This window comes from Hetaerina americana, unplaced genomic scaffold (assembly GCF_022747635.1).
Source record: "Hetaerina americana unplaced genomic scaffold, ioHetAmer1.1.p SCAF_51, whole genome shotgun sequence".
In the NCBI taxonomy this organism is placed as follows: domain Eukaryota; kingdom Metazoa; phylum Arthropoda; class Insecta; order Odonata; family Calopterygidae; genus Hetaerina; species Hetaerina americana.
This window is the reverse complement of record NW_027287107.1, coordinates 96623-114346: the sequence shown is the minus strand read 5'-3', so window position 1 is coordinate 114346 and position 17724 is coordinate 96623. Positions and strand designations below refer to the sequence as shown.

The 17724-nt window shown below is 35.2% G+C and overlaps 2 protein-coding genes across 2 annotated transcripts in view; both read right to left on the bottom strand.

The window, feature by feature from the left end:
• EDTP (Egg-derived tyrosine phosphatase) overlaps positions 1-2333 on the bottom strand; it is a 49108-nt gene extending 46775 nt beyond the window's left edge. Inside the window, exons 1-2 of the mRNA XM_071593138.1 lie at positions 2247-2333; positions 1210-1266 (exon numbers count right to left, since the gene is read on the bottom strand). Coding sequence (XP_071449239.1) covers positions 1210-1266; positions 2247-2333 — 144 coding nt within the window. The remainder of the gene's footprint in view (positions 1-1209; positions 1267-2246) is intronic.
• Positions 2334-6158: 3825 nt separating this feature from the next.
• Positions 6159-16657, bottom strand: bou (glycosylphosphatidylinositol anchored membrane protein boudin). Its single transcript, XM_071593119.1, has 3 exons — positions 16428-16657; positions 16062-16217; positions 6159-7055 (listed from the first exon to the last, which is right to left on the bottom strand). Exons 1-3 carry the CDS (start codon positions 16480-16482, stop codon positions 6853-6855), a joined length of 414 nt encoding a protein of 137 aa, XP_071449220.1. The 5' UTR covers positions 16483-16657; the 3' UTR covers positions 6159-6852.
• Between the last annotated feature and the right edge of the window lie 1067 nt (positions 16658-17724).

Sequence of the window (17724 nt, the reverse complement as noted above, 5' to 3'; positions counted from 1 at the left end):
GGAAATTTCATAAATAGCAGCAAAATTTAATTTACATCACTAGTAGAAAATGGTCTCTAGAAGTGACATAAAAGGCTAGAATTACATCGCTCGTCCCTAGACTATTTTTCATGTTAAAATTTAACTCTTTCCAAGGCATTGCATTGAAAGCCAAATGTGTCTACTTTTCACTAGAAATGCTTTCAAGTTTAACACTGTAGGATTCACCACAGTTTTATACTTCTACGCTGAACTCTGAATTGGTCTATTTTACCCATTAATATTACTAAGACAATTTTTGGTCCTACCTAAAATTTGCTCTATTTCAGTGTCATTTCTAAAACAATATTATTTTTTACTGTTGTCTAATCATGCAAAATCAATATGAAGCTCCAATAGAGGTTACATTAGATCCAACAGACTGAAACCAGTTTTTTTATTTTCCAATCAATTTGTCATATTCTGAACATTGCTATACTAGTATTGCTGTATAAGTGTTTAAGGGAAATTGTAGGAGTCAATTCTTTGCTATTTTTTTTGTTTTCTTAGACATTTTAGTACATATGAGCAGAGAGCCTGAGTGGGCTCTTTTTCAGGAAAAGCCCAAGTTGACAATTTATCTTTTTACAGGCAAGTAAGACAGCAGTTATCCTTATTGATGTTGCATTAATTTTCTGTGCATTATAACCAGTGATTCATCTAATCTGTCATTTTGTCGCATAAGATTAGGTAGGACGTCTATTAGGATGTCTAGCACTTTTCAATGGCAAGTCACAATAAATAATTTGCCAAAAGTATGACAAAAGAATCATGTCAGGAAATATGAAAAAAATCAAACTTGAAAGCTTCACCTAACTTATATGAACAGAGGGGCATGTAACTTCTTCCCGGCAAGAACATAATGGTAAAGGATTGGTAAATTCCTTTTTAAAGAATTTCATGACCAAAAATAAGATTTGCCCAGATTATACTAATCTCTGACATATTTACATTAAAAAATACCAAAGACCAGGCGAAACAGAATTGGGCAAACCAACCACCCTGACTAATCAGCCCAATGGTTTCAAAAACCGAGTTGGTAGTACTATGCCACATGGTCAACATAATATTGTGAATCACCTGATTGGCATTTCTACACTATAAAGAGCAATTCAACTTCATGATTAGTGCAGTCACGCCACACCCGTTTTCGCGCTTTTAAAAATAATGTAACAGTAGGTCATTACTTACAATATGATTATAGTCTCGTGAGACCAAGTCTAAACACTTCTGCATCACATCTTCACCCTATAAACAGAAATAAATAAATGCTGTACTTCCTGTTAAGAAACATTTAAGCCTTAAAACATATTCTTACAAGCACAACTCAGGGAATCGCACGATTCCTTTTGCAAGTAATTAACTTGACTGAGAACCCCAACAAATAATGAACTAAAACAATACAATTTTGTCGCATTAACGTATAAAAACAATTGAAGCTTTATTATTAGAAGATCTCAATACACCCGCTCCGTAAACCCATTTTAAATCATTATCAAGCAAAATTTATTATGCATAGAATTCAAACAACTAAGCTATTCTTAACAAATGAACCAATCGCCTTTTAACAACCACTAAATTAAGTTGACTAGAACACACTATAGCAAAAAAACATTCCACGAAAAGGATACTAATTAATGAACCTTGTTTTTGTTTAGATTCAGGCATTAGTTCCAAAACGTTGGTAAGAATACTTTTAAATGTCTGACATTATTTTGGCAAAGCCCCCAATAGATATAGGAAAATAACAAAAGCATAACCAGGTTAGGTTACACTCCAATGCCAATCGCGAAATCGAACATCTTTTAGCCGAACGCAACAGTGTTTATGCAAGTAACATCATCAACCCTTCATTTAAAATGCAAAATGCCTCAATTGTTCAAAACAATGTTTGTAAGGCATATGAGAAAAGACGTTAATTTACAACAAAGATGTGACAAACTTAAGGACGAAAGTGGTTTTACTAACACAAATCATTACACAAAGCAAAACAAATTGAGAAACCGGCTCAAATGTTAGACCAAATCCTCTAAAATGAAGGCATGTTGATTACAAATATTTTGAATAACTCCAAAATATCCAGCTAATATAACAAGAATAAGCTACTTGATAATATCACATTACTAATCCCTGTAAGAATATTCACACTAATAGCTTTGTTTCATTAAAAACGATAGAAATACTATTCACAACTGAACTCGACTATGAAAAAATTACCCACACCCTACCTGCGTATCCGTGTCTTTAGCCTTATATGTGTTCTTGGAGAAGTATTCCAATATTTTATGGATGTCCTCCTGGCAGATTTCTTCCATAATAATGAAAAATTTAAGAAGAAGTAACAATTTACGTAGTTCGAATTCATGAGTCTGTATTACCGACAGACACGCCACCAAACCACCTACATCAGTATCATTGGACGAGGCATATCATGCCCGGCCGACTCGGCGCTAAATCCGTTTGAATTCATTTCAAATTGTAATTTAAAAATGGCGTCGATACTACATGCGACATCTGGTTTCTTCCTTGTCACATACAAGTTCTCAAAAACACCGCTAGATAGCAGTACGGAACGAATACCTGGGTCTATAAATTATATCTGCATTTATACTTAATCTAATGAAAATTTCACTGCCATACAGAGCGACCCTAGAAAAAAACTCCCGAAATACGGTTTTAGAGGATTAATTGGTGGTCAAGCAACTCTGTTTTGTACCTAACTAGGGGTTGTCTCAGCAAAATCCTCATCAAAATATTTACTCGTGAGTTCTCTTCGTTTTCTCAAGGAGCAAAATGGACATAAAAATAAATGTGTGGCAGCACAAGCACTAAGAAAAACACAAAAAATTGTGTAATTTTAATATTATTTGACAAATAAATCTATGAATTGCATAATATATATAACCTTACAAGTTATTTATAGTTGAAAAATTTAGAAAATGGTGCTAGGAAAAATGGAGTTTTGACTGTGCCATCATTAAATATTTAAGGACACTCAACATTCTTAATTCAGACACACTACATCAGCTGTTTAAGCTAATGTAGTGTATCTGAATGATGGAAATCCAAACTGCCCATCACCATTGATCTGAGTAAAATTCGCTTAAAAATCTGGAAAATCAGAAGAACAAAGCATTTTCAAACAGGGGTATCTCACTATTTGACGTTCTAATGTAGGTAACTCAAATGACTCACACTGTATTAAATGTTAGCTGAGCAATGACATCAACCACCTCTGTTGGTTACATACATATTTATTGGTCCTTTAACACTGGTTAACTAACAGCTCCCTCGAAAGGATACAATGCATTCAATTGAAGCCAAGCATTGACATCAACTTTTGCAGGGGCTAAAATCATAGGAAGTGGATTAAATGATTCACAGTTTAAGAAGAGGTCTAAAGCAAATCATTAAAATATGCTATATATCCAAAAAAATACACTATAGGAATGTCCATGGCTAGAGCAGTGGTTTATACATGAAAAGCACAGATCGCTCATGGAAGCAATTCAATATTTCAGCAACAATGATTTAATGCACAGCAATGTACAAAAACATAAAAAGGGAGTGCACTGATGGAAACATTTAAAGAATAATTTTTGGCTTTTAATTGGCACTCATTCATATTTTTTTTAAATCTTTGGTTTACTGAAAGTAGGAATACCAAGAAATATAAGCCTGAAATCAATTTAAAAAATGGTATCTCCTAATACATACTGAATAATGTACAAATCAACCTAATGGTGTATGTAGCCACCAAATACAACGGAACTAAATCGAAAATAATATTCCTGTGACCTTGGGTACCCTCTTGAATTTCAGCAGAGAATAGAGTGCTACACTTCTTCCCAAGATCATAGAAAGTGTTTTAAATCCTCTGCATAAATATCCTATTGTTCAGAAGCGTTATGTTGACAATTTAAAAGAGAGTAGAGGTTTATCTGCATCTTGGAGCTACATCTCCATCAAGGACATTCTCACTAGCCCCATTCTTATAGAATTCCCCGGCTGCCATCTTGGGTCACAACTTTTGGGAGGGCCACCGCAGAATAAAGGACGACCAGTAGGGAGAAGCTTGGAGAAGAAGTAATTAGGACTCTGCTTAGCAATCAACTCCTCAAATGTTTCAGCTGGAGTTCCTCTTCTTGGGCTTCTGTGCTGGAGCCCAACTCTGTTGAGAAGGACCTCGTCACCTGCATACTTTTCTCAAAAATTGCCACAAATTACCTTTGGCCTGAAGACGCCAACTGGAATTCTGGTAAAACTGCTGTCGGTCCAATTCAACAAACATTAATAAAGTATGAAAAACATGCAGAGTTCATCAAATACACGCAGGAGAAACCTCCAAACGAACTGATTCATTACACCAGAAAAATACACAGATACATCAATAATTTGGCATCGCTGTCCTATTGCAATAGCATCTCCAAAAGGCAAAAAAGTAATGTATCCCAAGGATACCTATGGTAAACATTAGTTCGTCAAACTATTCACTTTCTCATTTTCAAAGTATCTCCCTCCTTCTAAGGTGGAGACTCACGGCGGCCCAATGTTATGTGTAGTAATAAAAAATAAAAACAGTTACTGAAGTACTCAAATCCCTTGTAGTCATAGAATCACAATTGTTTGAATTTAAAGTTCTAGCTCTCTACAATATTAGTGAGATGTTCCTTAAAAGTATTAAGCTAAACAACATTGCAAGACTAGAATACAAATATCCTATCTGTGGATCTATCATAGAATGTACAAGGATATATATCATAAATAGTAAAGCATAATGACGAGGAAAAATATCCAATAACTTTAATTAAGATATATGCACGATCTTTTCTTTTAGGTGATGTACGAGGGTCATCCGGAAAGTAGTACCCGTTCGTGAAATAAAGACACAAAAGTAAATATTAACAAACATAAAAAATTTTATTTGAAAGAGGATACTTTAAACTACTTCTCAACATAATCTCCAAGCAAATTAAGGCATTTGTCATAACGTGTGACAAGTTTCTGTATTCCTGCTGCATAGTCCTTCGCCGCCAGCTCATTGAGATACGCGAGGGACCCATCTTGCACAAATTTTTGCATAATGCAGATGGTGTTTAACAATTTCATGAACAATTGTCGTGTGTGTTCCCCCTCCCCATGTTGAAGTTGCGACACCACCGCCGAACAGACGACTCGTCCATTACATTGTCTCCATACACCTCCTTTAATTGGCGATGAATATCACATGGGCGAACGTTTCTTGCATTGAGGAATTTAATCACTGCCCTCACTTCACAACTGGCGGCGTTCTCAATTTTTTTAAACATTGTAAACAATCACAGAAACAACACAGGCAATGCTAGCGTCACGCAACTTGGCTCAGAGAAGGCAGACAAGCCACTGAAGCTATCTGACCTCGTCCAGCGGCTACTCGCGTCGTCAGCACTTCATGCGGCACGAACGGGTACTACTTTCCGGATGACCCTCGTATTATTTACTGATGCAGCCGGATGAATGAACAAAATAGACACAACCACAAATCTCTAGAGTGGATAATAGTCGCATGCTGAACGATAGCAACTAGTTCGTTAACTTATTTCCACTGAGAAAGAGGATGACTTTAACTACAGTCCTTAAATAAACAACTAATAATAATACGCATATTCCTATGCGTACTTAGTTATGAAATAATTTTGACAGCAAAAACAATTGGAGGGATTCATTCGATGAGTGAAGGACATTGATACTTTTGAATATCGTCAATCAGATCAACCGCCTTAAGCGAAAGTAGTTCTAGAAGTAGAAATAAAGATGGCGACAAATAACGTCAAATTTTGCCCGAACTTTTCGACCCGGGTTTAGGCACATGGGCTTAAAATAAATGAAGAACAAAATGCAATCGCAAAAACTATCGTATTTACGCAATTATAAATAACCATTATACATGGTAGTGGTTAACGTGTCTTTACTAGCTCTCCATAATCCCACAACTCACCAATTACGCTGCACTTCTCTCAATTAACTAACACATGACCTAGTCATTTATTAATTGGTACTCTTTCACCACATTTCAGGACTGCGGTTGGAAATTCGTGGTGAATGATTTTAAGTTTGTCTGGATGGATGCAGTGGCTTAAAAGAAACTAGTCCCAGGGAATGTAAGGTGTTTATTTTAGTTCAAAATCTTTTCAATACAAATTACCAATAAGTAAATTTATTGCTATAAGAACATTTCATACGAAGATCAACAATGTAAGTAACAAATCCTTGAAACAATTGGCTCATACATATTTGAAAACGTTGAATACATATATAAAATATATATTTTAACAAGAAAGCAACTATAAATCGTTAAACATTTACACGATTTATCCGAAGGCTTAGCCAAAATCTGATGAATAAAAGTCTATGAAAATAATCTGGACGGACTGGAAAGTCTCAACAAGTAATCCTATAATTACAGTACTTCAAATTAATACACCACATGTAAACTTCTATACTCACCAAGATGAAACGGAAATTTATCAATACAAGAAAACCTTAAGACACATGGTACTCAGGATTTTAATTTAGAAATTATAGGCAACGCCCCTCAAGCTGACCGACACAATTACAATTAAAAATGAAATGTCAACATGTACATTGAATACATTAAAATTTAAAATCTTACTAAATATATTAACTAATAAGTTAGTTTTGAAGGGTAAGTTCATTTAATTACTTTTAAAAACCATTAAAAAAATAAAAATTATGGAAAAGCTGGAAACATTTAATAAAAATGTTCTGTAGCTGAGACGGTTTGACTTGGACGGCAATGTGTTGCACTCACGAATCAAGAGATTCATTTTAGTCCTATAAAAATATCTTTGCTAATAAACCCATGGGAATAAGCTTTATTAAAAATGAGGTGTTGACACTAGTCGCCAAGTTGCATCCATCAGTTGAACATGTGTACATGCAGGAGCGGTAATCAAGTTGATCACCACGTTGGCTGCCATAGATGCAATAATTCCCATGATCTAAGGATGAGCATGATCTGATTGTTTCCAATCCCCCTGTAAAATAGAATGTGTCAATACTGGAAGGTTACGGCACCGCTCATATTGTTGCAAGGAAATTATCTTATCCATAGTCATCCAAGTTTATTATTTAAGTTTTGTAACCTTGATTACCACATTATGTGAAACCAAATACATAGCATATGTATGATCTGAATACTGAAGAAGCATTTCAATAGTTTCAGCCTCAACTTTGTGGAAGTTCATTTTAATAAATGAAAAAGAAACACTTTGTTCCAATCCACCACTTTATTTCAGGTACGACTAGTTTCGACGCTACGGCGTCATCCTCAGGTACCTGTAAAAGTGTTTCTTTTTCATTTACTGAAGAAGCATCTTATTTATCAATATAATGAATGCACCAGTACAAGTACCTCAGTTACTTTAATACTTCCGAAGTATTTGCTACAAAGTAACCATTAATCAATATGATACCATGATAAATTAGAGATGCGACTTAAGGGTGGGCTCATTGAAAGATTTTATATGAAATATAAATTGAAGTAACAAGGCAAAGTTAATATTCTTCATATATATACTTATATATGGGCCGCGGTAGTCCAGTGGGTAGAGCGTTGGACTGCTGGCCGGAGGGTGCCGGGTTTGATTCCCGGGCAAGGCACTCTGGGCACCTGCAGCTCCACCCAAGCTAAAGTGATTTTTCGGGTACCAGGTCTTCCTGGGAAACCATAACCGGCACAGGGAAAGGAACTGGCCCCCCTACCCTGATGTGTGAATTTCACACGCCGTATAGGGCTTAGTACTGGGTGAATTCTACCATCACCTACTAAACCGATCTTCGGGTTGATTACTGTGTTTATGGTTTTATATACTTGTATAAATGTAAAATAATTCATTGATGACTTATTGAGCTAACCCTACTAAACCACCAGGATGAGATTAAACTAAATAGAGCATAACAACTATAAAGGATGAACATAAAAATTTATATTAAAATTATATTCAAGATATCACTGAGAAATGATATAATCTGAAAACATGTAGTGAAAAACACCAAATATCATTCTATTTGATTTTAGTACATCAGGAAAGCTTTTAACAAACTAACAGTAATTACTTCCTGGGATATTGTAAGATGACAATTTTTTTATGAATAGTATGTAATTCAATAAAGCCTGATCAGACAAGCAGTTACTGTTCATGGACAAAATTTAAACAAATCAAGAAACCAATATGTAAACAGTTATTGAAAGGCAAAGATGCCTTTAACAAAATTCACTTCAGTAAACTTGTTTCTATCATACAGCTTACCTGTAACATATGAGCATGGCATATTGTGAAAATATTTCCTTACAGAGGATGAAAAGATACAATTTCTCAACAGAAGGAAGCCCAACAATGCTTGCTAAGATTTTGGACATTGCTCAAAAAAAATCAAACCAATCTTCAAAACAAAAGCCCGCGATACACGCAGGAATAGCTTTAACCTATGACATTTCTCTGGTGACGTAACGATTGACCTTTTCACCATTCTCTCATCATTGCTATAATGTGAAAGACAAAGAAAGCATCCCCAAATCAGACATCCTGAGAAATATGCAGTCTCTGAACCAATCCAGATATCTCTTTTCTTCTGACGACACAAAGCTACTTAGGTCATTCAATGATTATTGAAATGGGCTGACAGAGAAGATGGAAATCCAAATGGAGGAAAGAAACTTCAAAATAAGGTTTGTATACATGCACTGACTTGATTAAAACACAAATAAACTAGCAAAAAGAGATTTTCGATTGAGCTCCAATTCCTATCCTTGTGCAGAAAATCACACAGCATGGATTCAAAAGGGTGTGTCTGGATACATTACCTAAATTTGAACCTGGGGCTATTTCACCTGTAGCTGCATGCTTGACTCACTGGGCTGCCACACCACTAAAATTCTTTCATAGGAGTATAATCAGACCCTTACTTTTCCAGACCGAAACTTAAATAGCTGTCAAATTCTTAATTGGAAGTAAAATTGTAGCTTTCCAAGAAATGTGCAAAAATTATAATCTCACTGCTATAAGACTTGGGAACCATTGTGAAATGTTGCGAGGAACATCAATTAAAAATTATCTATAATAAATGCTAAGTAGTACAAATTTGTAAAAGATATTACACGCAGGGATTTAGGAAAAAACTTACTTTTACAAAGTGGGGACTACCAACAATTACAAGAGGGTAATTTAATATCTTGGGATACTATGTTAACTCTGATGCAAAGCATAACACTTAGGAAACTCATAATGTATTTATCTTAATAACGACAACTAAAATATTTTATTTAGTTAAACAATTGCTTAAACATTGGACATCATGATGTGATGTCCTGAAAAGACAGTATAATTCTATTATAAATAAACTTGAGTACATTTTTATTTTGGCCATTGGATAAATGATATTATGAAAACAAAAGAATGCATTAAAGAGACATGAAGGAGGTGATGATGGTTCTCTACATCTACATCTACTTAATACCCCGCAAGCCGCCGCAAGGGCGTGTGGCGGGGGGTGTTAGGACACCACCCGTAATTTAGAAAAGAAAAAGAAAAAAAAACCGCATGCAATAACCACAAAATCATACATCCACAAAAAAAACATGGCATACATTCATGCATGAACACTTACACCCCACACACATGCTAACACTCAAACTACATCTTACACACACATGTACCTGAAGGTATACCTAACAGCTTTGCAGTGTTTAACTTTGCTCCGACTTGTAAATTAAATGTTTTCAATATTTCTAAAGTGACTTCGCTTTCTTACTATTATGATTTCTGATTGTTCGGGGAAAGAATGAGTATTTGTACCTATCTGTCCTGGAATCTATCTCCCTTAGTTTATCATTGTGGTCTGATGTACCACAGTGGTCTGATGTACCGCAGGTCTACCTAAGTAGTGTGGCGCCATTATAATTCCTTCAGTGTCATAGTTAAACTCGTTTGTTCTGAACCTTTCTAAATGTCTAAGCCTCGCTTGTTCTCTCCGCACTTCAAGTGGTTCCCAGCCTAGTTCTCCAAAGAGACCTGTCACACTTGTGTTCTTATCATAATATTTTTTAACGAATCTAGCGGATTTTCTCTGGACTTTATCTAATTCTTTTTGCCAAATTTTCTCCCACGGATCCCAAATACTTGCGGCATATTCCAAATGAGGTCTAACTAGAGCAAAATAACACCTCTCTTTAACTTTTTCATTACATTTCCCCACCACCCGTTTTATGAAGCCAAGTTTCTTTAAAGCTGATCCGCATATTGTCCTGATATGTGCTCCCCATGATTGCATAATGCATCCCTGCACTTTAACTTTAAGTACAGTAAAAATCTTATTTAAGAGAAGTAGTTCTTGAATGAAATAAAATGTTTAAAAGGCTTTTACTACATCAGCCCTTGATGATTGCCTATAATTATGTTTCATGTATGCATTGGATTTTGGGATTTATGTTGAATGATATGGTAAGAGGCGTCTACATACTTGCCCATAAATGTTTGAATTTATGATACATCAACATTTGCTGGCGATTGGGCCTCATCACCTAGTCATGTCATAAAGGCTTATATCTATTATACAGGGTGCAGCAACATAACTTCCTTTTTTCAGACGCAAAAAGCTTTCCAAAAAGGAAGTAGTGCTGCTGCACCCTGTAGCAATAAGGTGCTTTTCAACAGAAGAAAAGGTAAGTAGAGGAAATGGAATTTCATACCTTATATACAAATTCCTAAGACATGGATAATAGACTGCAGACATTGATACATACGATTTTGTACACATAAAAACATTTATTGCTGATTCTCTTGCAAACTCACTTTCATCACCATAACTAGTAGGTTGAACTTAAAACACCTTGTTATGAAACTAAACAGTTTCAGGTTTAACTTTGTGGAATTCCTTCATTGTGAGGGTAAAAAAGTAACTTTACACTTCCACAATAAAGATTCAATATTTCACGAACATGGTTGTGATGCTTTGCATCATCAACAGCTGATGATGATACGCAGCATTGAAAACATGGTCGTGAAATATTAAATCTTTCCTGTGGAAGTGTTAAGTTACTTTTTTACCCTCATAACCTTGTTTTCACCTTAAACAGTTAACTTCATAAACCAAGGCTTTTTAAAAATGCAGATACTCATCACACTCAAAAGTCTAAATAAGTCTTGTTTAGTATTTGCCTCAACGTTGGGAGGAATTTGGTTTATATCCATAAAAACATCTAAGCTCAATACTAGCTCCATTCGATAAATGAAGATCTCCACATTAGAGACCGAGTTAAATTCATGAACAACAATTTTTATTGAGAAAGTACTTATTTTTTCACCATTAGCAGCATAATGGTCTCGCAACAATTAGCAATACCCATTACCCACCACCTTCTCAGTACTTGCAGTTATATTTAATGTTCACAAGAGATGGAAATACTTTTAGTTAGTGAATTAACTGGCTGAAGACAGGCATGACATGAAAACATCTCAGCCTTGTAACTGGCAACATAAACTCTGTACTTTAATGGTAAATAGTTAATCGATCTAAAAAATCTACAGGTGAAGTGTGAGTCATTGTTTATTATCTTAATACTCCTAAAAATGCAAAAATTAATTTTTACCAGTCCGGCTTGGCAGAGAAAACTTAGGAAAAAATTGATATTCTCATAATACACAAATTCTCCTAAAGAGATAACTCCGAATGGGCTCTCTGGACTAACATCATTGCATCTCCTGACTGAATCTACCTGAAGTTGCTCAGAAAGCAGCTTCACGAGTAATGGACTTGGGCTGGGAGACTCAGTTTCCCCAGGAAATCCATGTTTCCCTTTTTTGGGCGGAACAAGTTACAGACCTGGGTTACGAGCTTCGGCTCTATTATGAGATTTGCAAAGCTCCTTCATAGGGGATTATGAGTTAGACTTGGGTTACAGCTAACAACTGAATAGTGTTTTTCTCTATTCTAATAGTAGAAAATGATAGATTTTCATGCATGTACTGTTAGCTAGTTAAACCTAATTTTTTAATCTAACAAGTTTAGAAATTTTTCAAGAAATAACATCAATAATTGTACCATTACTAGAATAAGAGCTCATTGAATTCACACCCAAGTATTTTACTGATTCCACATGTGTAATGTTGTTTCCCTGTATAGTGCAAGTGTTTTCTGGTGAATTACTTTTCCTTAAAAATTTATTGAAACATTTATTCATATTTAATTCTACCTACTATGTCTCGCACCACATTTGAATTGCATTTAGGTCGTTAGCTACTGATACTCTATCTTCATGACTGGATATTCCCTATATATCACGGCATCGCCAGCAAATAGACTAAGTTTACTGGAAACCTGAGACCCAATGCAATTAATGTATAAAAGGAACAACAGCTGACCAATAATACTTCCTTGTGGGACTCGCAATATTATGCTTACTGGGCCCTATGATACCCTGTCTATTACGACCCTTAGCTCTTGACCTTTCAAAATTTTCGACCTGAACGTTATTTTCTCTCAAGACCAAAATATCATGAACGAAAAGTACCAGTTCGGTTTTGTAATATCTACCCTTTCGGAAACCATAATGACTTTTTGCAAGTAAATTCTGAGAATTGAGATATTTCATAATTGAACTTGTAATTATGTGCTCTAAATTTGGCACGATGTGGATGTGAGAGAGATTAGCTGGTAATTACACAGATCTTCTCTGTTACCTTTTTTAAATATGGGACTGACATTGGCTATTTTCCAAGTTTTGGGAACAGTGCGATCATTTGGGGATTTATCAATTACATTCCTACACTCATTTTGAAGCTTCACTTAGCCACAAAGCCCCACATGTGTCATTGATTTTTCTCAGAATGGCTGTTGAATTCTCTTAAAGTGCATGTGAGGGCATGCTAGGGGGATGAAAGGCAATGCCCACTGAAATTGAGAAGTGAATGATTCTGCTAATGAAAAGAAAGAGACATGAAGATGGCTACAGCTAATGGCAAGGGAGCTTGGAATTTATAGCATGGTTTTCAAATCAATAAACGGAATGAATGCCAAAATTTTGTGAAAATGAGGCAATAATATGAGCAATAGAAGCAGAAAAATTCAGAATAATTAACAAAAATTACAGAAAAAAATAAGAACTTGCAATGGGTAAAACGGTACAATTAATGTGAGATTAAAAGAATGACTGTGTTGAAAAAGATATGATTATTATTACTAACACTAGTCTGCTGGTTAAGGGAAGTTTTTGATGGACACAGAGACTAAGTATTACTATACTTCTAAGCTCCAGCTAACAGGGTACTAAAAATTCTACATCTCCAGCTTTTGCTGATACTACTTAAACTTGGGTCCTCTAGTCCTCATATTCAGTTAATTTTCCCTGTGTTGGGCTAGAAATTTGTACTTAATTAATGAAATCTTCCGGTCTAACTACTCCCTTATAAATGCTATGAGCGAACTCATAAAATCACTCTTCCATGGGGAAATCCTCTAACTCTCATTCAGGATTTTTCCTTCTTATCTTATAATTCCTACCTTTTCACCCCATGCTAAGTTTCAACATTCCATTTCCATCATCTGTTTGTACTTCACCATGCATGTGAGAATTGCATGGATGCATGAAAATAGACAAGTGTGAAGTTGATTTGGAGAAGGCATGACAGAAAAATATGCATGAAAGTTGAGGAAATTTTGAGAGAATGTTGAGTACATGGCAAGCTACAATGCTACAAAAACAATGTATGGAAATAGCATACTGTGACTGGCAGGTAAGATACTGAGACAATATTATACTGTGCCTGGAATATTAGTATGGAAAATCAAAGAATCATTAGGGCATTGAGTGGCTGGTTTAAAAGCAATCATGTTGTAAAACAAGGATGCATAATGTTACCATGGATGTGTTTTTCAATAAATATATGAGATATGGACACATGGATAAGGAAGTGAAAGGATTGTTTATTAAAATATACCATCTCCTATAACCTACCAACACAGCATTACTGTCTGGGAGAACCAAAAATCTATCGAGCCCTGGATAGCTTCAATACAATACAGGTACAATAGAGAATTAAATTTGAGTAGCTATAAAACACAGTAATCAACCCGAAGATCAGTTTTGTTGGTGATGGTAGAGTTCACCCAGTACTAAGCCTGACAGCATGTGAATTGCACACATCAGGGTAGGGGGGCTAGTTCCTTTCCCTGTGCTAGTTATGGCTTTCCAGGAAGGCCTGGTACCTGAAAAATCACACAGCTTGGATGGAGCTGCAGGTGCCCAGAGGGGCTTGCCTGGGAATCGAACCCAAGGCCCTCCAGTCAGTAGTCCAATGCTGTACCCCAGGTCTACTGGCAGACCTGGTGACCTGCAGAGTAGCTGTACAAATCTTGAACAAAATGTTGTGTCAAGATGGAAAATGGGAACGACTATCACATAGTGAGTGTACATGACAAAAGAAGGGGATATTTAGTTTACTAAGGCAGAATGTTTGCAAAGAGGGATAGAATTGATCATGAGAATAAAAGGCATGTAAAGGCTGTAGAAAGATTCTTGGCAATACATGAGGTACAAAAAAATGGTTTATCTAACAAACCAAAAATTACTATTTACAAATGCATTCATGCCCCCATCATTATATGGAAAAGAAGTTTGGGTATTTCAGGGTTAAGAAAAATATTGACTACCTTCCATGAGGTTTCTGTGGCAAGAAAAGGATATATACAGCAAATAATGTATTGATGATTAAAATGGTAAATGAATGCAACAGAAATAGAATCAATTAAACATGAGTTATATTGCGATTTGGTCATATTGAGAGACTGAATGAATCACAACCAAACATACTTTGAGTAAGAGTAAATACTCTGAGAGGATGGGGTAGATTGTGAAGGCCACGAGTACATTTGTATAAAAACCTTTAAGATGAGAAATGTTACAAATCATGGGGACAAAAGATCAATAAGAAAAAATGCATGAACGTGACAGATACAAAAGGTGCATACAAGAACAAGGCAGCATAAAAGACGCTCGTGGAAAAGAGAAGGATCCTGAACTAACTTCACAATAGGCATTTCGTCTTATCTTGCCCTGTAAGTGAGCAACTAGAAGGCTTTTGAGTGTATATCAATTCTAGAAGTTACTTTCATGATATTTCAATTTTAATATAATATTAGAAAATAAAACAAACATGCATTTTCTATGGGTAGATGTAGACCAGCAGAGCCTACTCGTATAGCCTTAAGGATCCTAAAATCATGTATGAAGCGTACTAATGACATTTAGTACATCGTTTTTTCAATACATGACCAATTAATGACAGTGTATCACACGTTTAGTATATGCCATTGTGGAGAAACCAAGCTTAGAATAATTATACCAGTTCTTGGATCATTGAAATAGTAAATTATATTGGGATAATCATATTAACAAGTTATGTCATAAATTAAGCTCGTTTTCTCATCAGAGTGATCAGGCACATCGTTAGCAATGATGTCCTAACAGCGGTGTAATATGGTTATTTCTATGCACAAGCAATGCACAGCGTCACTTTCTGTGGTTCCTCAACAAAAGCCAATACAATTTATAATACAAAATAGTTAAGTGTGCATAAATATGCAAGCATACATGCAACAATCATTAGTGTTAAGTGCAACACCCCATTCCACAATAGCAATGAAAATTATCATACTTATAACACCATAACCTCTTAAGACCTGCACCAGTCATTTGTAAGAACTAAAAATGCAGCAGTTGGGCCTAAAATTACGGGCCTCATTCTTTTTAATAAGTTACCTGGCAATATGAGGAACCTCAATAAATTGTCATCATTCAAAAAAACTTTACGAATATCTGTTAAAACATATGTTCTATTCTGTCAATGAATATTTGCAACTATATAATCTTCTTTGGCGTGTCCTGTGTACCACAAATGCTTGGTCAAAATAAATTGATTGGTCAAATCACAACGGTATTTCCTATACAACCTTTCTGCATACTTAACTCTCTAATCTATGCTCACCTTCGTGGCGTCCAGTGAACTTTATACAGTACTGAGCATTATATACATTAGTACACGGCGTGGGTTTTATATCCTCAGAACCGGTCATGAATTCTGCACACTGATATGGGTTATCCGTGTCAGTGGAATTACATTGGTAGCACATAATGCTCTCCGCTGAAACACAATGGCATAGATATGTAAGCTCACATCACAAATGCCTAAATTTAGCTCAACCATGCTTTACACTAATTGGTTTTTCGAAAATAAAATCATTATTATCATTAAGATAATTATTTCGAAGTGAGGAATACGATCTGTGAAACAGAGTTGCTTGGGTAAAAACAATAAAAATACTCTGATAAGAAATAGTTAATAATTACTTACCAGTTTTCGAAAGAATCGCTAAGAGTGAAAAAATAACAGTCCACTTAATAAACATGTTCACTGCTAACAAACCAAGTCCTTCCGAAAACCAGGCTTGCTGTGACTTCTCCCAGATCAAAGCTAATTTTCTTTAAAAAACCATAACACTAAAAGCCAGAAAAACGATCGTGACATGACTCATGATAGAAAATAAAAACGGTCAAGAGATTCAAAACACACCCCTAATTATAGCGTACCTCAATAATGCGCGACGACGCCCTTATGAAAAAATTCGTCGCCAAGCGCAACACGTGAAGCCCCGGAAAAAGGCGCGTAGTTTCAAACTTCAACCTTGAATAAATTATAGTTTTATCACCTTATGCACATAATTTTATTGGTCAAGGGGATAAAATTTCTTCATGATACAATATGATAGCACAAAAATAACAAGGTCCCTTGTCATCCTAAAGAGTGCAAACATAAAATTTCAATCGAATTTTGAGATTCTAAATCAATGAAATTCTAAGGAAGTCCTACTACTCATACTTATCAGTGTTCAAACATTTTTTTATAACATAAAATTCTTCTGTCCTCATTCAATACTCTTTTTCAAAACGTAGTTTATATTTTGTGGCACACGTAGAAAACTTCTATTAATATTGGTAATGTTTTCATTTTTAGTGCGTCCTTGGAATTACGACCTAGACTCTATGTAGGGCTCAGCAACAGGCTACCTCCCATATATATACCCTAGTAGCCAACTTAAATTAATAAACAATGCCCGTAAAAGGATATAAAATGATATTTAGAATACTTTCAAATTAAATATCTTCATGTAATATTAAATGAAGAATACCATTTTGTAAATATCAAAGGAAAAATCCTATTATACAATAATCACAACCTATATCCAATCATAATTTGATAAAGTATTACCCTTTAGTTGCTAATTCATACAAGTACCTTTTTATCAAATTGGCTAGAGGATAAATTTAGAAATATAATTTACCTGCATAATATGGTTCTTATAAACTTTTTATCAAGTTTGAAACTTTTCTGAATAAGATTCAACCATTTCGCCCTCTATTTTATTGATGTAAATGATATGGCGACCAGTCATTTTTATTAATCCTGGCTGTCTAGGAATCTTTTGAACAACAAAAATTAGTATTTTTCATTTTCCACATTTTATTCAATATCAATCATTCCTTCAAATATCATTTCCTTTCACTTTCTTCCATAAGCTACCTAATTCCAAATATACATTATTTCTTTTCGATGGCATAAGCTATTAACATATAGCCCATCATTGATCCTC

Excerpts from the sequence above, each read along its gene's own strand:
- bou (XM_071593119.1), bottom strand. The coding sequence starts at position 16,482 with ATGTTTATTAAGTGGACTGTTATTTTTTCACTCTTAGCGATTCTTTCG. Across the intron at positions 16,218-16,427 it reads AGCGATTCTTTCGAAAACTG|CGGAGAGCATTATGTGCTAC; the intron begins GTAAGTAATTAT and ends ATTGTGTTTCAG. Across the intron at positions 7,056-16,061 it reads GTTCACTGGACGCCACGAAG|GGGGATTGGAAACAATCAGA; the intron begins GTGAGCATAGAT and ends TCTATTTTACAG.